Here is a 19,707-nt window from a genome sequence, read left to right on the forward strand (position 1 = left end):
GCATCCCACGCAGTTAGTGTGAGAATAGTTTAAGGTAACCAATGACAACAAGAAATCAGTTTGCTTTTACTGCTGAAACTTAAATTTTTCTGTCTCGAGTTTGCTCATAGAGATTATCTTTAATCACCGTGGACAAAGCAATCAGAGTTTTAGTTCTTCCGCAGATTGTCAATCGCCATTTCTCGGATACACTGCACATAACGAAGTTATGGAGAGATAAGGATAGGGGTTTAAGTTCAAAGCTACAAAATGTGTCTCCTGCTGCAGTTCAGTCACCGGTCACTTAAAATCATCCGTCATCAGAGCATCTCTCATTTCTGATATACCTTGTGGCAGCCACTTCCAACACTGCTCCACGTTACACATTAACAGCATTTGTGATTTGACTTGCCGTTGTTTGTGTCTTGCATATTTCTCAGCAGTAACCAGCACCCGAGGTGGCAAACTCACAGCAGCAAGTGACAGACATCAGGTATCGAATAATTTTAAGTGGACTTTAGGTGTTGTACATGAGACTATGGAAAGTTTTGATAAGGAGCCCACGTCTGAAAATGTACTGTTTAGATATAAAATAAGTTTGAAGATCTTCCTTTCACGGTATGAACACTAACTTGAGAAGAGGGCACTGTGGCTATTAAGACATCACACACCAGTTTTTTTTTCAAATGCAACAATGGTTGCCAGAAATGGGAACACCACAATCAGAAGGGTTGATTGTGGTGCTCTAAAGACACACCTCATTCTCGACTATCAAGAGGACATCCTTTGTCATGTGGAACACTGCACACACCCCGGGCTCCTGCATGGCGCACAGACCATGGCTCATTGCTTCCACTGTGTAAGTAACGTGAAGTGGGAGATTTGAAACCAATCGAATCTTCAAATGTATACTACATTGAAGAGTATATTTCTGGACAAGAGTTCCTTATCAGAAGGTTATCTACTAAGTTTGCTCTACAACCACCAGAAGTTTGTAACAGAAATTGTGAAACACCAGGTACAAGCCCCCACCCAAATAAGACAAACAGAAACAAAGCTGAGGATCAGTTGATCTTTTCACTGCTACAGGCGTGCTCTCTCCATTCTATACTGATGGTCCTTTTGATATGGCTGTACTGCTTGCCAAATGCTGGTGCATGTGCTGAAAGACAGCATTCCAGCCAATACAGAATACTTGTCATCTGATTTTTTGAAAATTATTGCGCGAATAAATTTGATTTTTGTATGTCTTACAGTCCAATATCTTCAGTCAATAAAGAACTTTCATTTCATTATCCATCAAACTTACAGTGCTGCATCAAATTAAGTAAAATGTGCATGAAATTTTAAAGAGATTGCAGAGATATAAACACATCGTGTAAATATATAAAATGTAGATTAGGAATTGACATTTTATTTAAAACTGCCAGCAGAATGATATCTCATTGTTGTTCTTGAGTTACTGGGTTTCACATCCAATGCAAAGCTGCGTGCAACAAGCCCAGTTCTGTCCATGCAGACTTGCCAGCCGCTATGGAATACTTTTCATTTGATTTAAAAAAAAAAACTATTGTGTAAAAAAAAAATGATTTTCACAGTCTAATATCTTCACTCCATAGAAGACTGAATTTCTTTTCATTATATGCCACAGTTACTGTGCTGCATCAAATTAAGTAAAACACTGGGTGAAATTTTAAAGATTTCACAGAGGTAAAAAATTCATTCCGTCAACTTTGCATATGGTTAATTTTAGCTCACACATTGCAGTGAATGGAATGTAGACAAGATAATGAGATTTTATTTACAATTTAAAGCAGAACAATATCTTATTTCATTCCTGAGTTATTAGGTTTTATATCCAACAGATGCTCACATGCAGTGCTCCCATTCACAGCCTTGCACATCATGAATAATGTAATCAAAACAGTCATTTTTCAAAAACGATTCAATCTACTGAAATTCAGAGTTTTTTTTTTTTTTGGACAACAGTGAGATGTCAGCAGCTCAGGACACATACAGATGTCCATAGCACTATAGGAAAACCCAAGCAGTATACCAATACAAGTTCACAGCACCTGGGGAACAAAGCAGCAGGATGTGCGTGCACATCCACAGCAGCGAAAGGGTTAAGGAGTCGCCCATATCATGTCCTCACTATAGCCATCACATGCCTTCTATCACAGATGGGATGCACACAGTAAATGATATGTCTGCGTAAGCAGAAGAAACTAACAATCAAAGTCCGAAAACAATTTATTGGACTGTTCAATTAACCAAAACAAATTCTCCAAGTATAACACCAACGCAAAACAGTGATCCGTCTTCGAATCACAACTACATGCAAGAATAATATACAAAACAACAGAAATAATTTCCTACTAGTCTCCACCAGAGACTTCTCTGATATACCAAGCCTAATTCAGCGATCAGCGAGAAGATCCAAGACGGGTTGCCGGGGCAGCAGCTATCTTGTGCTGGTGGTCGACGAATTGCCGATGTGCGGCCAAGTGCCGGCCTTTATAGTGCTTTGGCGGATGAGTACCTCGGAACTATTTTCCATCACATGGTTTGATGTGTGAAAATAGTTATGGGATCTGCAGCGACCTCTTCCTTATGTTTATGTGGGCCGGCAGTGGCCCCTGGTGTCTTTGCTGTGTTGTTGTTGTTGTTGTTGTTGTTGTGGCTGTTCATTAATATTGCCTGTCCGTTGTGTAGTGCTTCGGTGTGCCTGCGAAGTGGGCAACCCATGGCTGCAGGCTGTCAGTTTGATTGCTGATACTCTAGGTGTCGTGATGTCTGGTGGAGAAGGCCACAGCAGTAAACAGCTGGATATCTATCTGGTGCACCTATGAACTTCAGTACTAAAGGGCGATAAATCGCAACTGAAATATTTGTTCTGTTATTCAAGATTTCTTTGCAACTACCCTCCTCCTACTTGTATTTGGTTGTTTTTTTATGATCTCCAGTCGTTTGGGATGTCCATTCCTCTTAAACTGGACTGCCTACTACAGTATTCATTCCTGCAGCATCTACAGCTTCAGAAAACTTTAACACAGATCCTTATTCCTCAGTGCTTCAGTAGCGTCACTACTTCACACACTCGTTCTTCCTAATGATTCTTTTAAACTTCTGTCTTCCTTAATCATTACCAAAGTGAAAGCTGAAACTATATCTCTTTATATGAATTTGGAATCTCCATGTCATCATGATCTACTTAATCCAGGTGGCATCTTCTGATGTCTCGGGGATCTTTCCCAAGTGCATTTCCTCCTCTTGATCTGTGTATTTTCTGTTACTAAATTTATTGCAAAACGCAGTGTCGCCTCTTTCTCACTCCTACTACCACACCATTACACACACACACACACACACACACACACACACACACACACACACACGCACGCATACAGGAACAGATCACAGATACTTCAATAATTACACTCAAAAGTTTGGCAATAACATTCTATCTTTGGCAAAAACATTTGATAGTCAGCAACAGAAACCAAAACATTGCATTGAAACAAGCATTCAGTTCATAGTGCGGTGGAATGTGGAAAAAACCGCAAATTGGCATTCATAAGTAGAAGAACAACACCAAAACTGCAACTGGAGTGTAATATGTAAGAAATTGTCCACACAACCTGTAAGTACAGCTCAAAACATTACTACTTAATAGGAAATACCAACCACCAGAACTGTTTATAACCTATAGGCACAGTGACAAAAATGTAAATTAAATAGCAAACATATCTACATATTCCAGGGCACAGATGACACCTTGCAGAAAATAAAGGCAAAACGCATACGGCACTAAAATTGTGTTTTATTCAGTTGCTGTCAGACGGACCATAAGTAAAAATTATCAACATATCGTAAGAAGTTCAGTCCTTTATCAAGCAAAGATATAAGACTGTAAGATGTGAAAACATCAAATTTTTTCACCTAATATCTTTCATAAAAGCAAATGAAAAGTATTTTGTAGCAGCTGGAATCCTTTAGACAAACAGTACAGCAACAACAAAGCTGTGCTCAGCATAGAATGCAGAGAGCATGACTGCAGAAGTTTAAGGGTTGATTTTAGACTTATGAGTTACCAACTTTATACTAGGGAAAGTGGATTCAGTTACTCACAACCCAGGTTATGAAGCAAAAGGGGAAAGGTAAACAGGGAGGGTAGCAAAGATGGAGGGGTGGGTGTCAGATCACCTCCATCTTTGCTACCCTCCCTGTTTACCTTTCCCCTTTTGCTTCATAAACTGGATTGTGAGTAACTGAATCCACTTTCCCTTCGTCCCATTTTTTCCCCTATCTCCTCCCTGACGAAGGAACAAAGTTCCGAAAGCTAGGATACATGAATTTTCTGTTCTGTTCTGTGTATCTATTGGCTGTATTGAGCTGAGGTAAGTACTGGCCAGCCCCTATTTCTTTTTGTTAGTACTTGTTTCACATCTTTATATGAGATTTTCCATCGACTTTATACTATTATGTTGTTAACAATAGCCTTCAGATCCACCAATCAGAGTGGAGATATGTGCACTGTGTGAGCTCCCCCAAGCCTGTTCAGTGGATGAGTTACTGTGTAGCTTTCAGAACTATGTATAGGTTCTGCCTACAATCGAGTTTCATTTGTAATTTAGTTTCCTACTATCTCCACAGCCACATTCCTCTCTTCTTCAAACAGATCACCTGATGATGACTCGCTAAGAAGTTGGAACCAGTTGTGATACCAACTCTGTGGCCCGAGGCGAAAAAATAAATAAATAAAATAAAATAAACCTATCAGATATACCCACCTCTCCCATCGCACCATAGTGCGGTGGAGCCATCACAAAGCACACGCAACCACGCGGGAAGAGATCATCAACGGTGCGGTACTTCGGGCCATCGGCAACCTTGTCTTTTGTCTTGATGTCCTTGACCGTCGTCTGGAGAGCATATGCTACAGGTGTGGAGCTCCACTGCAAAGTACCAGGTCAAGACTTCAGTGGAAATAACAATACCGTGTGACACAATTACATCGAGTGGAGTACTGATTGTTCTGAGGGACAGAGAGGACTTCCCTGTCTAGCAATAATGACCCAAACATGCACAAAGATTAACAGAACAGGAGATGAAAAAAACAGTATGAACTCTTTGGAGCCCACCTATATGCACTGACCCTCATCATCATGAAAATGGCAGACATAAACCTCTCTCAGTGATTTACAGTATGTGTAAATTGTAACCCCCCCCCACACACACACACCACAAAACAATTATCTGGATGGGACAGACATTGGTACACGTGATGCACCTGTACAGACAAACAAATGATAACAACTTCAGAAAAATTGGACAACTTATTCAAGTAAAGAGCTTCACACATTCAGTAAGTCAATAATGCACTAGTCCATGTCTATCCCTTATGCAACCAATTATTCGACTTGGCATAGATTGGTAAGAATTGTTGGACGTCCTCCTCAAGAATATCTTGCTAAATTCCATCCAACTGGTGTGTTAGATCACCAAACCACTGAGCTGGTTGGATGCTCCAAACATTCTTATTTGGGGAGGGATCCGGCAACCTTGCTGACCAAGACAGGGTTTGGCAAGCACAAAAACAAACAGTATAAACTCTCACCACATGCGGGCAGGCATTATGTTGCCGAAATGTACGCCCAGGATGGCTTACCATAAGACCAACAAAATGAGTCTTGAATATCATCAGCGTACCACTATGCTGAAAGGGTGCCACTGATGAAAACCATAAGGGTCATGCAATGGAAACAAATGGCACTCCAGGCCATCACTCCTAGTTGTATGGAATTATGGTGGGCAACGGTCAGGTTAGTATCCCACCACTGTCTGAGGTGTCTCCAGACAGGTCTCCAGCCTGGAACCTCACTGCTGGAGTAGAATTGTCTTCAGTAGTGAGTCCTGCTTTTAAAACTGAGTCCCAATGACCAGTGAAGAAGTGTTCGGAGATGCCCTGGGCAGCAGTGGTATACCAGCCTAACTGTCACCCACGATAATGCCTGACAACCATGAGTGGTGGTCTTGTGGTACCATTTCATTTCATAACAGGACCCTTTTTGTTGTCATCTGCGACACCCTTACAGTTTATTGGTACACTGACTACATTCTTCATCCCTTTTTTTGCCATTCATGGCAAGCCGCCTTGGGCTTACATTTTAGCAAGATAATGCTCGTCCACATACAAGTTCCTACCACGTGTATTCATGCTTTCCAAGCCAACCCTTAGCCATTAAGGTCACCGGATCTCTCCTCCATGTGAGAATGTTTGGCATTATTGGCAAGGCCCTCCTACCAGCTTGGGATTTTGACAATCTAACACACCAACTGGACATCCAACAACTCTGTCAAGCAACACTAAGACGAATAATTGCTTGCATAACAGCCACAGGTGGACCAATGCATTATCGATTTCCTCAGTTTGTGAAGTTTTTTACTCTTGGATAAATCATCCGATTTGATCTGAGATTGTATTCATTTGTTTGTCTGTAAAGGTGCATTGTGTGTACTGGTGGTGCATACTCAGTAGTGGGAGATTTTTTTTGGCTGAGCAAATAAGTAGGGAACTGAATGAATAAGTAGGGAACTGAATGAGAGTGCAGTGCCACAAAACTGTTGGCTCTGGATCACTCAACCCTACCATTTGCGCAATCACAGTTAATGTCCGACTGTAATTCATTTTGTACTTCAATATATTATGAAGTCATTACATTTTATATTTTAATATGCTACATTTTCAATTTTTATATACATAAATTTTTTTGAACACTGTTACTGACTCCATAATTAATAAAAAAAAATAGGTACAGACCCTATAACTTTTTGTCCTCTTGCTGCATTACACCCTAAAGTCATTTTCTTACTATCTTTGGGTTGGCCAGCTGACAATCCTCAACAAACTTGAGTCTTCTGTGGCACTTATTTACTTCAAAGGAAAGAGAAGCCTTGTGTTCGCCCAAAAATCTTACAAAGTTTATCCAAAAGTATTTGAAAAGGATCAGAAGACTGGAGCAACTAAACATACAGGTGACACAGTCACTGATCACAAAGTTGCACCTTTTCCTTGCACTGAATAGCACTGGTTAAGTGAAATTATTTCTAAATTTTGGTTTTCATCAGGAGGTGTCTTTGCAGATTCTACACTCTAGAAAACAATTATGAATCACCTGTTTGTGAAGAGCCACCTCGCTGTTACTGATGATGTGTTTTATGCCACAAAGAGTCGCTGCGTGAACCAAAACTGACGTAGAGCCGATTTCCACGCCCCTCTTGGTCATGTACCTGGTAGAAAAGCAAGCAAAGAATATAATTCGTAACAAACTGAAAGCACATTGCTACAAACACCTCACACATCCTTCACACAGTCAATAGGCAGAAGTAATAGCATTGACATTAATTTTCCTTCTATGAAACTACAGAACATCATCAAAAGATTTTTTGTGAAAATTGTCAGAGCAGAGGAATAGTTAACACCACATGAATGAGCTCAAGATGAAAGCTGTAGGTTCACACTGGAGGACACGTCACACGATCCCAGCCGCACTTCCAACAGCCACTGTATGTAACGCATCTCATTACATCACATTGAGGGTGAATCAAATATAAATGGGATTTTCGTTCCTGAGCATCTACAGTTGGTAGGAATGGATCATAATTCCAACAGCATCGTCAGTAATGCTCAAGATATAAAAGCAACAGGTGCACCCCTCCACTGTGCAGTGTGTAAGTACAAAATTTCTTGCTTGTGAAGGAATGTACTGTGCAGTACATGTACTAGTGACAATGGAATTCAGAAGCTTAAACTCATCAACTTGTGCTGAAGTACAGTAGGTTTTTTTTGTGCTGTACTTTACAGTAAACCATTAGAGAGATTGAGGCCAGTAAGTAAAATATCTTATTTCACTGTAAAAACACAGTTGTCTAATGCAGTGAAAGAAATGTTGCTAACCATACATAACCCCGAGTCCACACATTAAAGCCGCACACAAAGGCTCAGAGTTAACATCAATACTTGACTTCGGTTGGAACGATCAGTTGAAACAGACCGATAGGTTCGACTGCTGCAAATGTGGTGAGCTACATCATCTGGTGAGGTCACATGTTCAAAATTGTCATCCCCTTTCCACTCCCTCATACCCCCTAAACTAGTAGGTTTCTTTCTAATTAATACAATTAAATTTAACTGGTTTATGCATTAACCTTTTTGCTTCTACAGACATGCTCTTTGCTTTCTGTGCTGAGCGTGTTTTTGCTATGGCTGTACTGCTCACCAAATGCTGGTACCTATGCTGAGAAAAGGCATTCCAGCCACTAGGAAACACTCGTTCGATTTTTTGAAAACTATTATGTGAAAAAATTTTATTTCTGCACATCTTGCAGTCTGATATCTAAATAACTCAATAAAGAATTGGATTTCTTTTCATTATCTGTCATATTTACTGTGTTGTATCAAATTAAGTAAAACAGTGAACAAAATTTTAAAGAGTTTGCAGAGGTAAAAATGCACTGCATGAACTATGTATATTGTTGATTTTAACCCTTACTTTGCAGTGAATGAAATGTAGATAAGATATTAAAATTTCATTTAAAATTGAGTGCAGAATGATGTCTCATTTCATTGTCACGTTATTCAGTTTTATAGCCGACAGATGATTGGATGCAGCACACCTAGTTCCATCCATGCAGACTCACCAGCTGTTGTGAAAGACTTATCATCTGTTTTTAAGAAAACTATTACGTGAAAAAAAATAATTTTTGCAAATCTTACAATTGGATATGTTCACTTAATAACGTAATAGTGGTGGTGGTTAGTGTTTAACGTCCCGTCGACAACGAGGTCACTAGAGACGGAGCGCAAGCTCGAGTTAGGGAAGGATTGGGAAGGGAATCGGCCATGCCCTTTCAAAGGAACCATCCCGACATGTGCCTGAAACGATTTAGGGAAATCACGGAAAACCTAAATCAGGGTGGCCAGAGACGGGATTGAACCGTCATCCTCCCGAATGCGAGTCCAGTGTGCTAACCACTGCACCACCTCGCTCCGTAATAACGTAATAAAGGTCCCCCCCCCCCCCCCCCCCATTCTGCCGATACATTACAGTGAATGAAATGTAGATAGGATACCAAAATTTTACACAGAATTGAGAGTAGAAAGATATCTCATTTTGTTCTCCAGTTATTGTGTTTTATATCCAAAGGACAACTGCATGTGACAGGCCCATTCCTACAATCGGCGTATCTCATATACGATTCAAGATACTGAAACGAGTTTTTTTACAAATGACAGCATGCAATGAAGCACATTTGTTGTACGATAAATACCCGAAATGTTTTTATTCACAGAGGTATGGGAATAACTCGTCCACAGCAGTGAGAGTTCAGTGGCTCAGGGCACATTGAGACATCCTCAGCACTGTAGGAAAACCTGAATGGCACACTTTTACAATCGACAAGACCTGGGGATTAGCATAGCTAGACACGAATACATGTCCACGGCAACGAAATGGTTAATAGCATTAAGCAGTACAATGCCAACTTATTGTCAGTACACTATACTTGATAAGTTTATGTGATTTGATGGTCTTTTTATAATGTACGCTGTGACTAGTCTCACATCCCTGGAGTTTCTCCTTCTTGATTGGAATGTATAAAACACAATGATTGACTGGACAAGATGTTGCATGCCCTAGGCTGACTACTCACTGTCTCTTGATGGCCTGCACCTGGCGCGACCACGCATCCCTGCCTTCGGCACTCTGTCTCTCCTTGTTAAGCTGGCCTGATGCAGCCAACGATAGGTTGAACTCGTGGTTCGAAACAGCGTACACCCTGTGCACAAAAATGGGGTAATAACAATTTGCCACTCTAGAATTATTAAAAAACTTAAAGCTAGTTGAAAATTATATGAAGTCAAGCAAGATGCAATGACATAATATGATTTCAATGTTAACCATTCAGATATGCTGAACACGCAATGTAATGAATATGATATGTTCGGAAACTGTAGATGGAAACATTAACTTAAAACACTCAAGGGTTAGGCCTCAGGTCTGTTCCGACTAGCTACCTAAGACACAGTACAAGGAGCGATCCACAATCGTCAGATGCAAGTTCAACATGCCACCAATCTCTCCGGCAATTACTGCCAGTATATGAATAAATACAAGCATATTTCACTTGGGGAAACAGGAAAACCCAAGGTGCCTTTCTAGGAAAGGGAAGCAGATGTATGAATATCAAGAGCTCAGATGGAAAACAAGACTAAGCAAAGAAGGGAAAGCTGGAAGTAGTATACAGAGGGTCTATACAAGGGAGATGAATTTGTAGGCAATATTATAGAAATGGAAGAGGACATAGATGATGAAGAAGTGGTGGCAGGATATGTGATACTGAAAGAAGAATCTCACAGGGCAGTGAAAGACCTAAGTCGAAATAAGACCCTGGGAGTAGATGGCATTACGTAAGAGCCTGCTAGGACAAAACTCTTCCATCTGGTGTGACAGATGTACGAGATAGGCAAAATACCCTCAGACTTCAAGAAGAATGTAATAATTTCCATTCCAAAGAGAGCAGTTGCTGACATGTGCAAAAATTACCGAATTATCACTTTAGTATGTCAGTGTTGCAAAATGTTAACACAAGTTATTTACAGGGGAATGGAAAAACTGGGAGAAACCAACCTCGGGAAAGATGAGCTTGGACTCTAGAGAAGTGTAGGAATATGTAAGGCAATACTGACCTTATGACTTACCTTCGAAGACAGTTAAGGAAAGGCAAACCAATGTTTATGGCATTTGACAATTTTGACTCTCTGTGAAACTCTAAAGGTAGCAGGGGTAAAATACAGGGAGCAAAAGTCTATTTACAACTTGTACAGAAACCAAAAGGCTATTATAAGAGTTTAGGGGCATGAAAGGGCAGCACTGGTTGAGAAGGGAGTGAGACTGGGTTGTAGCCTATCAGCGATGTTATTCAATCTTTGCACTCAGCAAGCTGTACAGAAACCAAAGAAAAATTTGGAGTAGGAATTAAAATTCAGGAAGAAGACTTAAAAACCTTGAGGTTTGTCAATGACATTGTAATTCTGTTGAGACAGCAAAAGACTTGGAAGAACAGTCAAACAGAATGAACAGTATCTTGAAAGGAGAATATAAGATCAACATCAACAAAACACACGCGACTGCCGTCTCAGGCAACTAAAACCACACTGTGAGCAGCAGCACCAGTGCATGATGGGAGTGGCGAGTGGGTGGACATAAGAGGAGGATGGAGTGGGGAGGGGGAGGGATAGTATGGTGGGAGTGTTGGACAGTGAGTGCTGCAGGTTAGACTGAGGGCACATGACTAGTTTCACAGGTAGCCCTACCTTCGATAGGATAGGTGATGTTAGTGACTGGATTGGAGTAGGTGGTGGGAGGATGTATGGGACAGGTCTCGCATCTAGGTCCATCACAGGGGTATGAGCCATGAGGTAAGGGATTGGGAGCAGGGGTTGTGTAAGGACGGACGAGTATACTGTGTAGGTTCGGTGGACGGCAGAATACCACTGTGGCACAGGTGGGAAGGATAGTGGGTAGGACATTTCTCATTTCAGGGCCCGGCGAGAGGTAATACAGTTGGAGGCTAATTAAATACATGAAATGCAGAGTAAAAACAATTATCAAATTTTTAATTTTCGAAATAAATGCTACTGCCATATGGCATTGCTAGCTGCTTACATGAGCTAATATTTCGTGTTTACATAAGCACTCAATATAGGTATGACACGATCATATATAGATATAATAATTAGTCCTTTAGAGTGCAACATTCACAAAATGTTGATATGACAAAAGTAACCACATACGTAAAGAGTAATTAAATTATTACATGAACATAATGTGATACATATAGTGGGAATGTAACAGGATGAATCAATCAATGTATAATCCTACTCTGTGTTTCGAACACACTGTTCTTACAATTGACTTACAGTGCATCTTTTCTTTTTCTTCTCTTCTGTATATTGAATACAATGTGATTTCCATAACCACACATTTGCTATTTCCCGCTTGAATTGTAATTGAGAAAATTTTGTTTTGCCTGATTTACTGTACAGAATCAAACTGTTTTGCATAGCTACATCAAGCATCCATGTCAACAGTAGCCAATACCAATTCTTGCCATGAATTCCAGTTTGGTAGCATCCCAGATTTTGATCCATTTGGTCTGTTCCTCCCATACACAAGATACAGTCTGCAATTAATTGAGGCCTCAAGATTTTCACATGAGGAGGAGATCACTGTGATTACAGTATTTCCATCCAGCAGACATACAGCAGTACATTATTTCTCTCAATTGCTATGCCACAACACCAAAGATCTTCCTTGGAAAAATAGCCTATACTTTGAAGTGAGCAGTTTTTCGTATTTTCTCTTGTAGTTCCAATGGCCAAATATGTAGAGAATTTTAAAAACAACAAAAGGACAGAACCAGAAAAAGATTATCCATCTTCTCTATTGGAATTTCATCAAGTAATACGAGTAAAGGGCTCACTCCCTTGCTAAATACTCGAACGGAAAAAAAAAACAACCACACACACACACAGCACTAAGGATGAGTTGTGTGACATAAATGAAAGTTGGTAGGAGTCCTCCCACATCTAAATGAAAGATGGTGTCTAACTTTTTAACTTTTGCACCAGGTGCCTAAGGGTGGTGCTAGTAATGCCACTATAAGGATGCAAATTAAGATTGCTTTAAACAAACACTGTAACGGTCATGAGTGTTTGTTACTTTTGAGATTGGATGTGGTGAGTTGATGTTAGTCAAGACTGACTGTAAGGCAACAAACACACCATTATCAACATCTCACTCTGTGTAAACCAGGTCATGTGACAGGGCTACAAGAAGCTGGATGCTCCCTGTGCAATAGTGAACAAAGACTTGGCACAATTGTAGACACTGTACACGATTGCTGGCAGTGGTGGTCACAAGAATGTACAATCGCAAGAGCAGGCTCCAGATGGCCACGTGGCTCTGCCGAGAAAGAAGACCGCCATGTTCAGCATATGGCTCTGGAGCATCACACAGCATCTGCAGCAGCAATTTGGACAGCTGATGGCACCACAGTGACACAACAAATTGGTTACTTCAGGAACCGTCCCAAGCCAGTCACCCTGCTGCATGCATTCCGCTGGCCCAAAACCACAGCACCATTTGTGACTTCGGTGGTGTGAAGCAGGAGCCTGTGAAAGGACGGGGTGGAGGTCAGCTGTGTTTTCTGATGAAAGCTGGTTTTGCCTTGATGCCAGTGATGGCCATGTGTTGGTTAGGAGGAGGTCAGTCTGCGTACTGTACACACTGGACCTATGCCTCGAGTTATGGTCTGGGGTGCAATTTCATATGACAGCAGGAGCACTCTCTTTGTTATCCCACACACCCTGACTGTTTTGTATGCCAGTCTGGTGATTCGACCTGTTGCTCTGCCACTCATGAACAGCATTCCAGGTGTTTTCCAACAGGATAATGCTCACACACAAACTGCTTTTGTAACCCAACATGCTCTACAGTGTGTCAATATGTTACCTTGGCCTCCTCTATCACCAGATCAGTCTCCAATTGAGCACATATGAGACATCATCAGATGGCAACTCCAGCATTATCCCCAAACAGCATTAACTCACCAACCAAGTGTTACAGGCACGGAACTCCATCCCACAAACTGACGTCCGGCACCTGTACAACACAACGCATGCACTTATGTTGCTTACATTCAACATTCTGGCATTTACACTGGTTATTAATGTTCCAGCATTTCACCTTTGCAATAGCTTTTCTCGCTTACATTAACCTGTGATCTTGCAATGTTAATCACTTAAATATGTTACTTACACAAATGTATTCCCAAAATTTCATTACTCTATAGTAATTATTTTTTTGGTGCTGAGATTTTTTTCCCCATCATTGTACTTTCCTCTACTCTGTTTCCTTTAGGACCTTTACTGTGGTAGGGCTCAAAATTGACTAAATAGCCATTCTTAATGTTAAGAATCTGTATTTTGTACCAAAATCTTATTGGTTAACCCCTAATAAATTCCTTGCAACCATGGTGGCCAAAATGTTTAACAATGTTTTTGCCATATGCCTGGTTTTCCTCAAGTTCAAAATTATCTATAACTGCTTCTTTAGCATTTCCATAACCAGACAGATTTTCCAACCCTTACATTAAGGTCAATTTTGGTGTTATCATCATGGTGCTGAAATCGACAGAGTTGTAGAAATCTATCCTGCCTCAAGGAGTTATATGGAGCTCAGTTCTTCATGTCATCGTTACTATCCCAGTAGCATATTTTATTAGCACTCAACTGCCAAGAAGATACATTTTCAGCAAGCCTATAATGGTATACTCACCACTGGTAAGTGATGTGTAAAACAGTAATCGCAAAATTGTTAATTATATAGGAAATAACACATTCACTCGCCCTCATTCTTGTCCCCTCAAGCCTCATCCGATTTTCGAACGGACATCTGAAGGCTCCACAAAAATCCCTCAAGTAATATCCTCATTTAGTAATATGTCTACAGCTTCAGGAAGTGAAAAACCTGGCCTAAAATATGATACATAAAAAATAAGTAGCAGTGCAAAAGCCTACTGTTGCCAAATGGCAACACCAATGTTCAAACTAAGATATGCTGATCATTATTTCAAGCTGTATTATAACGTGGAATGTAACAACATTATGAAAAGGAAAGTTGCTACTCACCATACAGCAGAGATGCTGAGTCACAGATAGGCACAATGCAGATGCACTGGTGCTGCTCGCAGTGTTGTTTCAGTTGGCTGAGACTACAGTCGTGTGTGTGAGTTGCGTTTGTATGTGAGTGCGAGTGTGATTTTTTTGTGTGTGTGTGTGTGTGTGTGTGTGTGTGTGTGTGTGTGTGTGTGTGTGTGTGTGTGTGTGTGTTTGACAGAGGCCTCACTGGCCGAAAGCTTTATTTGTGAGAGTCTTTTTGTTGTGCCTATCTGCAATTCAACATCTCTGGTGAGTAGCAACTTTTCTTTTCATAATATTGTTACATTCTATCCTGGGTTTTTCATTGTTTGATTGTATTGTAACATTTACATCTACATCTAAATTTATACTCCACAAGCCACCCAATGGTGTGTGGCGGAGGGCACTTTATGTGCCACTGTCATTACCTCCCTTACCTGTTCCAGTCGCGTATGGTTCGCGGGAAGAACGACTGCCGGAAAGTCTCCGTGCGCGCTCGAATCTCTTTAATTTTACATTCATGATCTCCTTGGGAGGTATAAGTAGGGGGAAGCAATATATTCAATACCTATTCACCCATTCGAAATCTGGACAGCAAAATACACCGCGATGCAGAGCGCCTCTCTTGCAGAGTCTGGCACTTGAGTTTGCTAAACATCTCCGTAACACTATCACGCTTACCAAATAACTCTGTGACGAAACATACTGCTCTTCTTTGGATCTTCTCTATCTCCTCTGTCAACCAGATCTGGTATGGATCCCACACTGATGAGCAATACTCAAGTATAGGCCGAACGAGTGTTTTGTAAGCCACCTCCTTTGTTGATGGTCTACATTTTCTAAGGACTCTCCCAATGAATCTCAACCTGGTACCAGCCTTACCAACAATTAATTTTATATGACCATTCCACTTCAAATTGTTCCGCACGCATACTCCCAGATATTTTACAGAAGTAACTGCTACCAGTGTTTGTTCCAGTATCATATAATCTTACAATAAAAGATCCTTCTTTCTATGTATTCGCAATACATTGCATTTGTCTATGTTAAGGGTCAGTTGCCACTCCCTGCACCAAGTGCCTGTCCGCTGCAGATCTTCCTGCATTTTGCTACAATTTTCTAATGGTGCAACTTCTCTGTATACTACAGCATCATCTGCAAAAAGCCACATGGAACTTCCGACACTATCTACTACGTCATTTATATATATAGTGAGAAGCAATGGTCCCATAACACTCCCCTGTGGCATGCCAGACGTTACTTTAATGTCTGCAGACATCTCTCTATTGAGACCAACATGCTGTGTTCTATTTACTAAAAACTCTTCAATCCAGCACACAGCTGGTCTGATATTCCGTAGGCTCTTACTTTGTTTAGCAGGCAACAGTGTGGAACTGTATTGAATGCCTTCTGGAAGTCAAGAAAAATAGCATCTATGTGGGAGCCTGTATCTAATATTTTCTGAGTCTCATGAACAAATAAAGTGAGTTAGGTCTCACACGATTGCTTTTTCTGGAATCCATGTTGATTCCTACAGAGTAGATTCTGTGTTTCCAGAAACAACATGATACGCAAGCAAAAAACATGTTCTAAAATTCTACATGGGTTATTTGTGAGAATTACCTATGTTTCACTGAGGTTTCTCACACTGTTTCTTATAAACATTTTATGTTGTGGGAACAATCCACTGTGTGCACCCCAATCTGTGGTCTGTGCAGATGGTGCATACATAGTGACAACATAGCATGGGCAAAGTGCAACATCGTGAGCACAGTAGCCCTTGGTGGACATGGGAGTTTTGGCCTTGGTGATGCCTCCTTGAAGGTGTCATGAACACCTCAGAGAAAATGGGCATATTACAATGTAAACGCTCAAGACAAACGAAGATCGTAAAACTTAGATCTTAAGTCGAGTTCGATGTGGTCAGATGTACTTATCAATGTATTTGAGTTTATGAATTAATAGATATTTGGCTCTATCTCCATAATTGATGTATATAGTTTGGACAATACACCAGATTATTATTGAAGATGTGTGTTATTCAGTAGTTTAACTGAGAGTAAACCAAAGAAAGACAAAAGTAATGAGAAGCAGCAGAAATGAGAACAGCAAGAAACTGAACATCAGAATTGGGGATCACGATGCTATGTAGGCAGCAAAATAACGCATGAGGGACGGAGGACATAAAAAGCACACTAGCATTGGCGAAAAAGGCATTCCTGGACATGAGAAATCTAGTAGTATCAAACGGAGGTTTTAATCTGAGGAACAAATTTATGAGAATGTATGTTTAGGGCACAGTATTGGGTGGTAGTGAGACATGGATTGTGAGAAAAGCAGAACAGAAGAGAAGAGAATCAAAGCATCTGAGATGTGATGCTACAGAAGAATGTTGAAAATTAGGTGGAATGATAAAGAACGGAATGAGAAGATCTTCTGCTGAATCAATGAGGAAAGGAATATATGATAAACACAGACAGAAAGAAGGAACAGAATGATAGGCCATCTGTAAAGACATCACAGAAAACTTCCATGGTATTAGAGGGAGCTGTAGGTGGTAAGAAGTGTAGAGGAAAACAAAGATTGGAATACATCCAGCAAATAATTGAGGACATAGGTTTAATTGGTTCTCTGAGATGAAAGGGTTGGCACAGAAGAGGAATTCATAGCAGACCACACACAACCAGTCAGAAGTCTGAGATCTAACAAAAAGAAGAAGGAGACACTCTCTTACAGAATCACCCCGCCTGGATACGAAGTCAAGAGAACAAGTTCACGCACAGTTGTGGTACGGAGTAGCTGGACCACAAGAACAAAACTAAAAGGCAACTGCATTGGAAGAAGAACAGTCAAAGGTAACTTAGACCACATCACACTGAAAGATCTGGAATGTGGTGGTCCCTATTCACGGTGTTACACCCAAGTCACCCCCCCCCCCACACACACACACACACACACACACACACACACACAGGACGAAACACAGCAAAATTTTTAATACTATACTATTGTATTCAGTAGTATATCTATAATACCACTATAAAACATGTTTCTAAAAATAAAATTAAAAAATAAATAGAGTAATTTATATGCTCAATAATAAACTCACCCAAAGCATCACTCATGCTTCTTGCAGCACCTGTCAACGGTCTTATTACTTTGATAATAGCATGCTGCATTTGAGGAAATGCTCCCCGCCATTTTCATTCTAGTTTGAAATTTGTATACATAGGAAAATATTTAATAGAGTCGTGTTTACCACTGTAATATGGCAACGCGAGGCATTAACGGGTTAAACCCTCGAATGTTCTTTGTACCATAATGCCAGATTGTGCTTTCTTTCTTCTCAAAATCACTTTGTCAGCACACTGTGAGAGCTCTGAAGCGCACAGCTGCTGATATCTTCACCACTTGAAGGCACATAGGTTAGAGAATGCTTCGGCTTCCATAGGTAGCATTTATATAACGTAATATGTGCATTTGTGTGTGGATATAGATTTGCCTTTGGTTTTGTGCAACATGCAGGAGCAGGGTGAAGTAAGAAAATTTTGGCAGCCTGTGCAACTCCATGGACTCTTGTTGTGCACTAAAAGGAGCCCATAAACTGGCAATAAGTGTTAAGGCAAATGCTGACAGTAAACAGGAAACCCAGGTTGGAGTCCCGGTCTGACACAATCTTCAATTCTCACTACATATTCAGCATATCCAAATGGGTAGCACTGGTATCACATTATGTCACCGCACTTTCATCAGTTTCATCCCCATCGATCCATTCATTCTATTTACTTCAAGGCTAGAAGTGTAGAAGCAGATCAAGAGTATTAATTTACAACGATATGCAGTGCTGCACATCATTTCACTGTGTTACCTGGCTTCCACCAAATGAGGCCACGCCACAAAGATGTTCTTGCCGAGGAGGTGCGTCGCAACTTCCTCGGGATCTGGTTTGCCTTGGTTCTCGATGGATAGAATCATATTTTCACCTCTAGAGGGCTGGTCAAATACATGGACCTCACGCTTCTCCAATTTTGCCTGTAACAAACATAACTTTATTCAAAAGGAAGTGGAGGGAGTCATTAACAGTATCCAGAAAATTGGAACTGTACAGTGGTGGTGGTGATGATGATGATGATAACAATAACATTGAAAATGTAAGCCTATATTTAAGAGACACTGATGACTGAAGACAAATTTTCACACATTAATTAGATGATGAAGACTTCTTGGGTTATCAGTCAAGTCAAAGTGTCATTCTGAGACAACACTTAGATTAATTTCCTACTCATCACATTCAGGTGAAGTGTCAGGTTCATGTCCAGTTTTTATCTCTACAGAAGCTGGATCACAGGCTCCCCTGCCTTGTCTGTAACAGCTGAGGCTATAGCACATCTCCGGAAGGAGTGTTGCAGATGGTGGTGAGGGTGACTCCTGGCATGCTGGAGGGTCCGTCCACTGCCTACACCTCTTTTACATCAGGGCACTCTTGAAGTACCCTAGCTGGTGTTGAATCTTATGTGAAGTTCAGTAGAAAATTACAATCCCACTTGATGAGATCATCAGGGACCTGTACCTCCGCTGCCTCTTTGATGATTGAGTCCCAGAATCTCTTCATCCAGCACAACACCTTGGTCTATTCAAAATCAAACATATGACCTACGTTGAAGCTGTGCTCTGCCACTACAGATTTATCTGTTTGGCTGAGGCAAATGCTTGCCTCATGTTCCGAGCAGCACAGCAAAATACACCACTGTGCCTGACCGATACGCTGCTTGCCACGTTCACAACTGATGCCGTAGATTCTACAAGTCGACCCACATAATGGTAACATGCCTCTGGTTTCAGATGTGTGGTTCTACTGATATGTGGATGACACATCTGTAGTGTGGGCCACAGGGCGAAGAAAACCTGCAGGAATTTCTTTACCACCTTAACAACATACACAACAACATAAAGTAGGAGGTACA

The 19,707-nt window shown here is 40.8% G+C and overlaps 1 protein-coding gene and 1 non-coding gene across 2 annotated transcripts in view; both read right to left on the reverse strand.

Moving 5' to 3' along the window:
* LOC126293418 (5'-3' exoribonuclease 1) overlaps positions 1-19,707 on the reverse strand; it is a 188,113-nt gene that overhangs the window by 86,531 nt on the left and 81,875 nt on the right. Inside the window, exons 15-18 of the mRNA XM_049986642.1 lie at positions 18,612-18,775; positions 9,694-9,819; positions 7,158-7,272; positions 4,773-4,937 (exon numbers count right to left, since the gene is read on the reverse strand). Of these exons, the coding sequence (XP_049842599.1) occupies positions 4,773-4,937; positions 7,158-7,272; positions 9,694-9,819; positions 18,612-18,775 (570 nt within the window). The remainder of the gene's footprint in view (positions 1-4,772; positions 4,938-7,157; positions 7,273-9,693; positions 9,820-18,611; positions 18,776-19,707) is intronic.
* On the reverse strand, positions 8,959-9,031 carry Trnaa-cgc (transfer RNA alanine (anticodon CGC)). Its single transcript has one exon. It is a non-coding gene; the product is annotated as a tRNA-Ala (tRNA).

Source organism: Schistocerca gregaria, chromosome 10 (assembly GCF_023897955.1).
Source record: "Schistocerca gregaria isolate iqSchGreg1 chromosome 10, iqSchGreg1.2, whole genome shotgun sequence".
In the NCBI taxonomy this organism is placed as follows: Eukaryota; Metazoa; Arthropoda; class Insecta; order Orthoptera; family Acrididae; genus Schistocerca; species Schistocerca gregaria.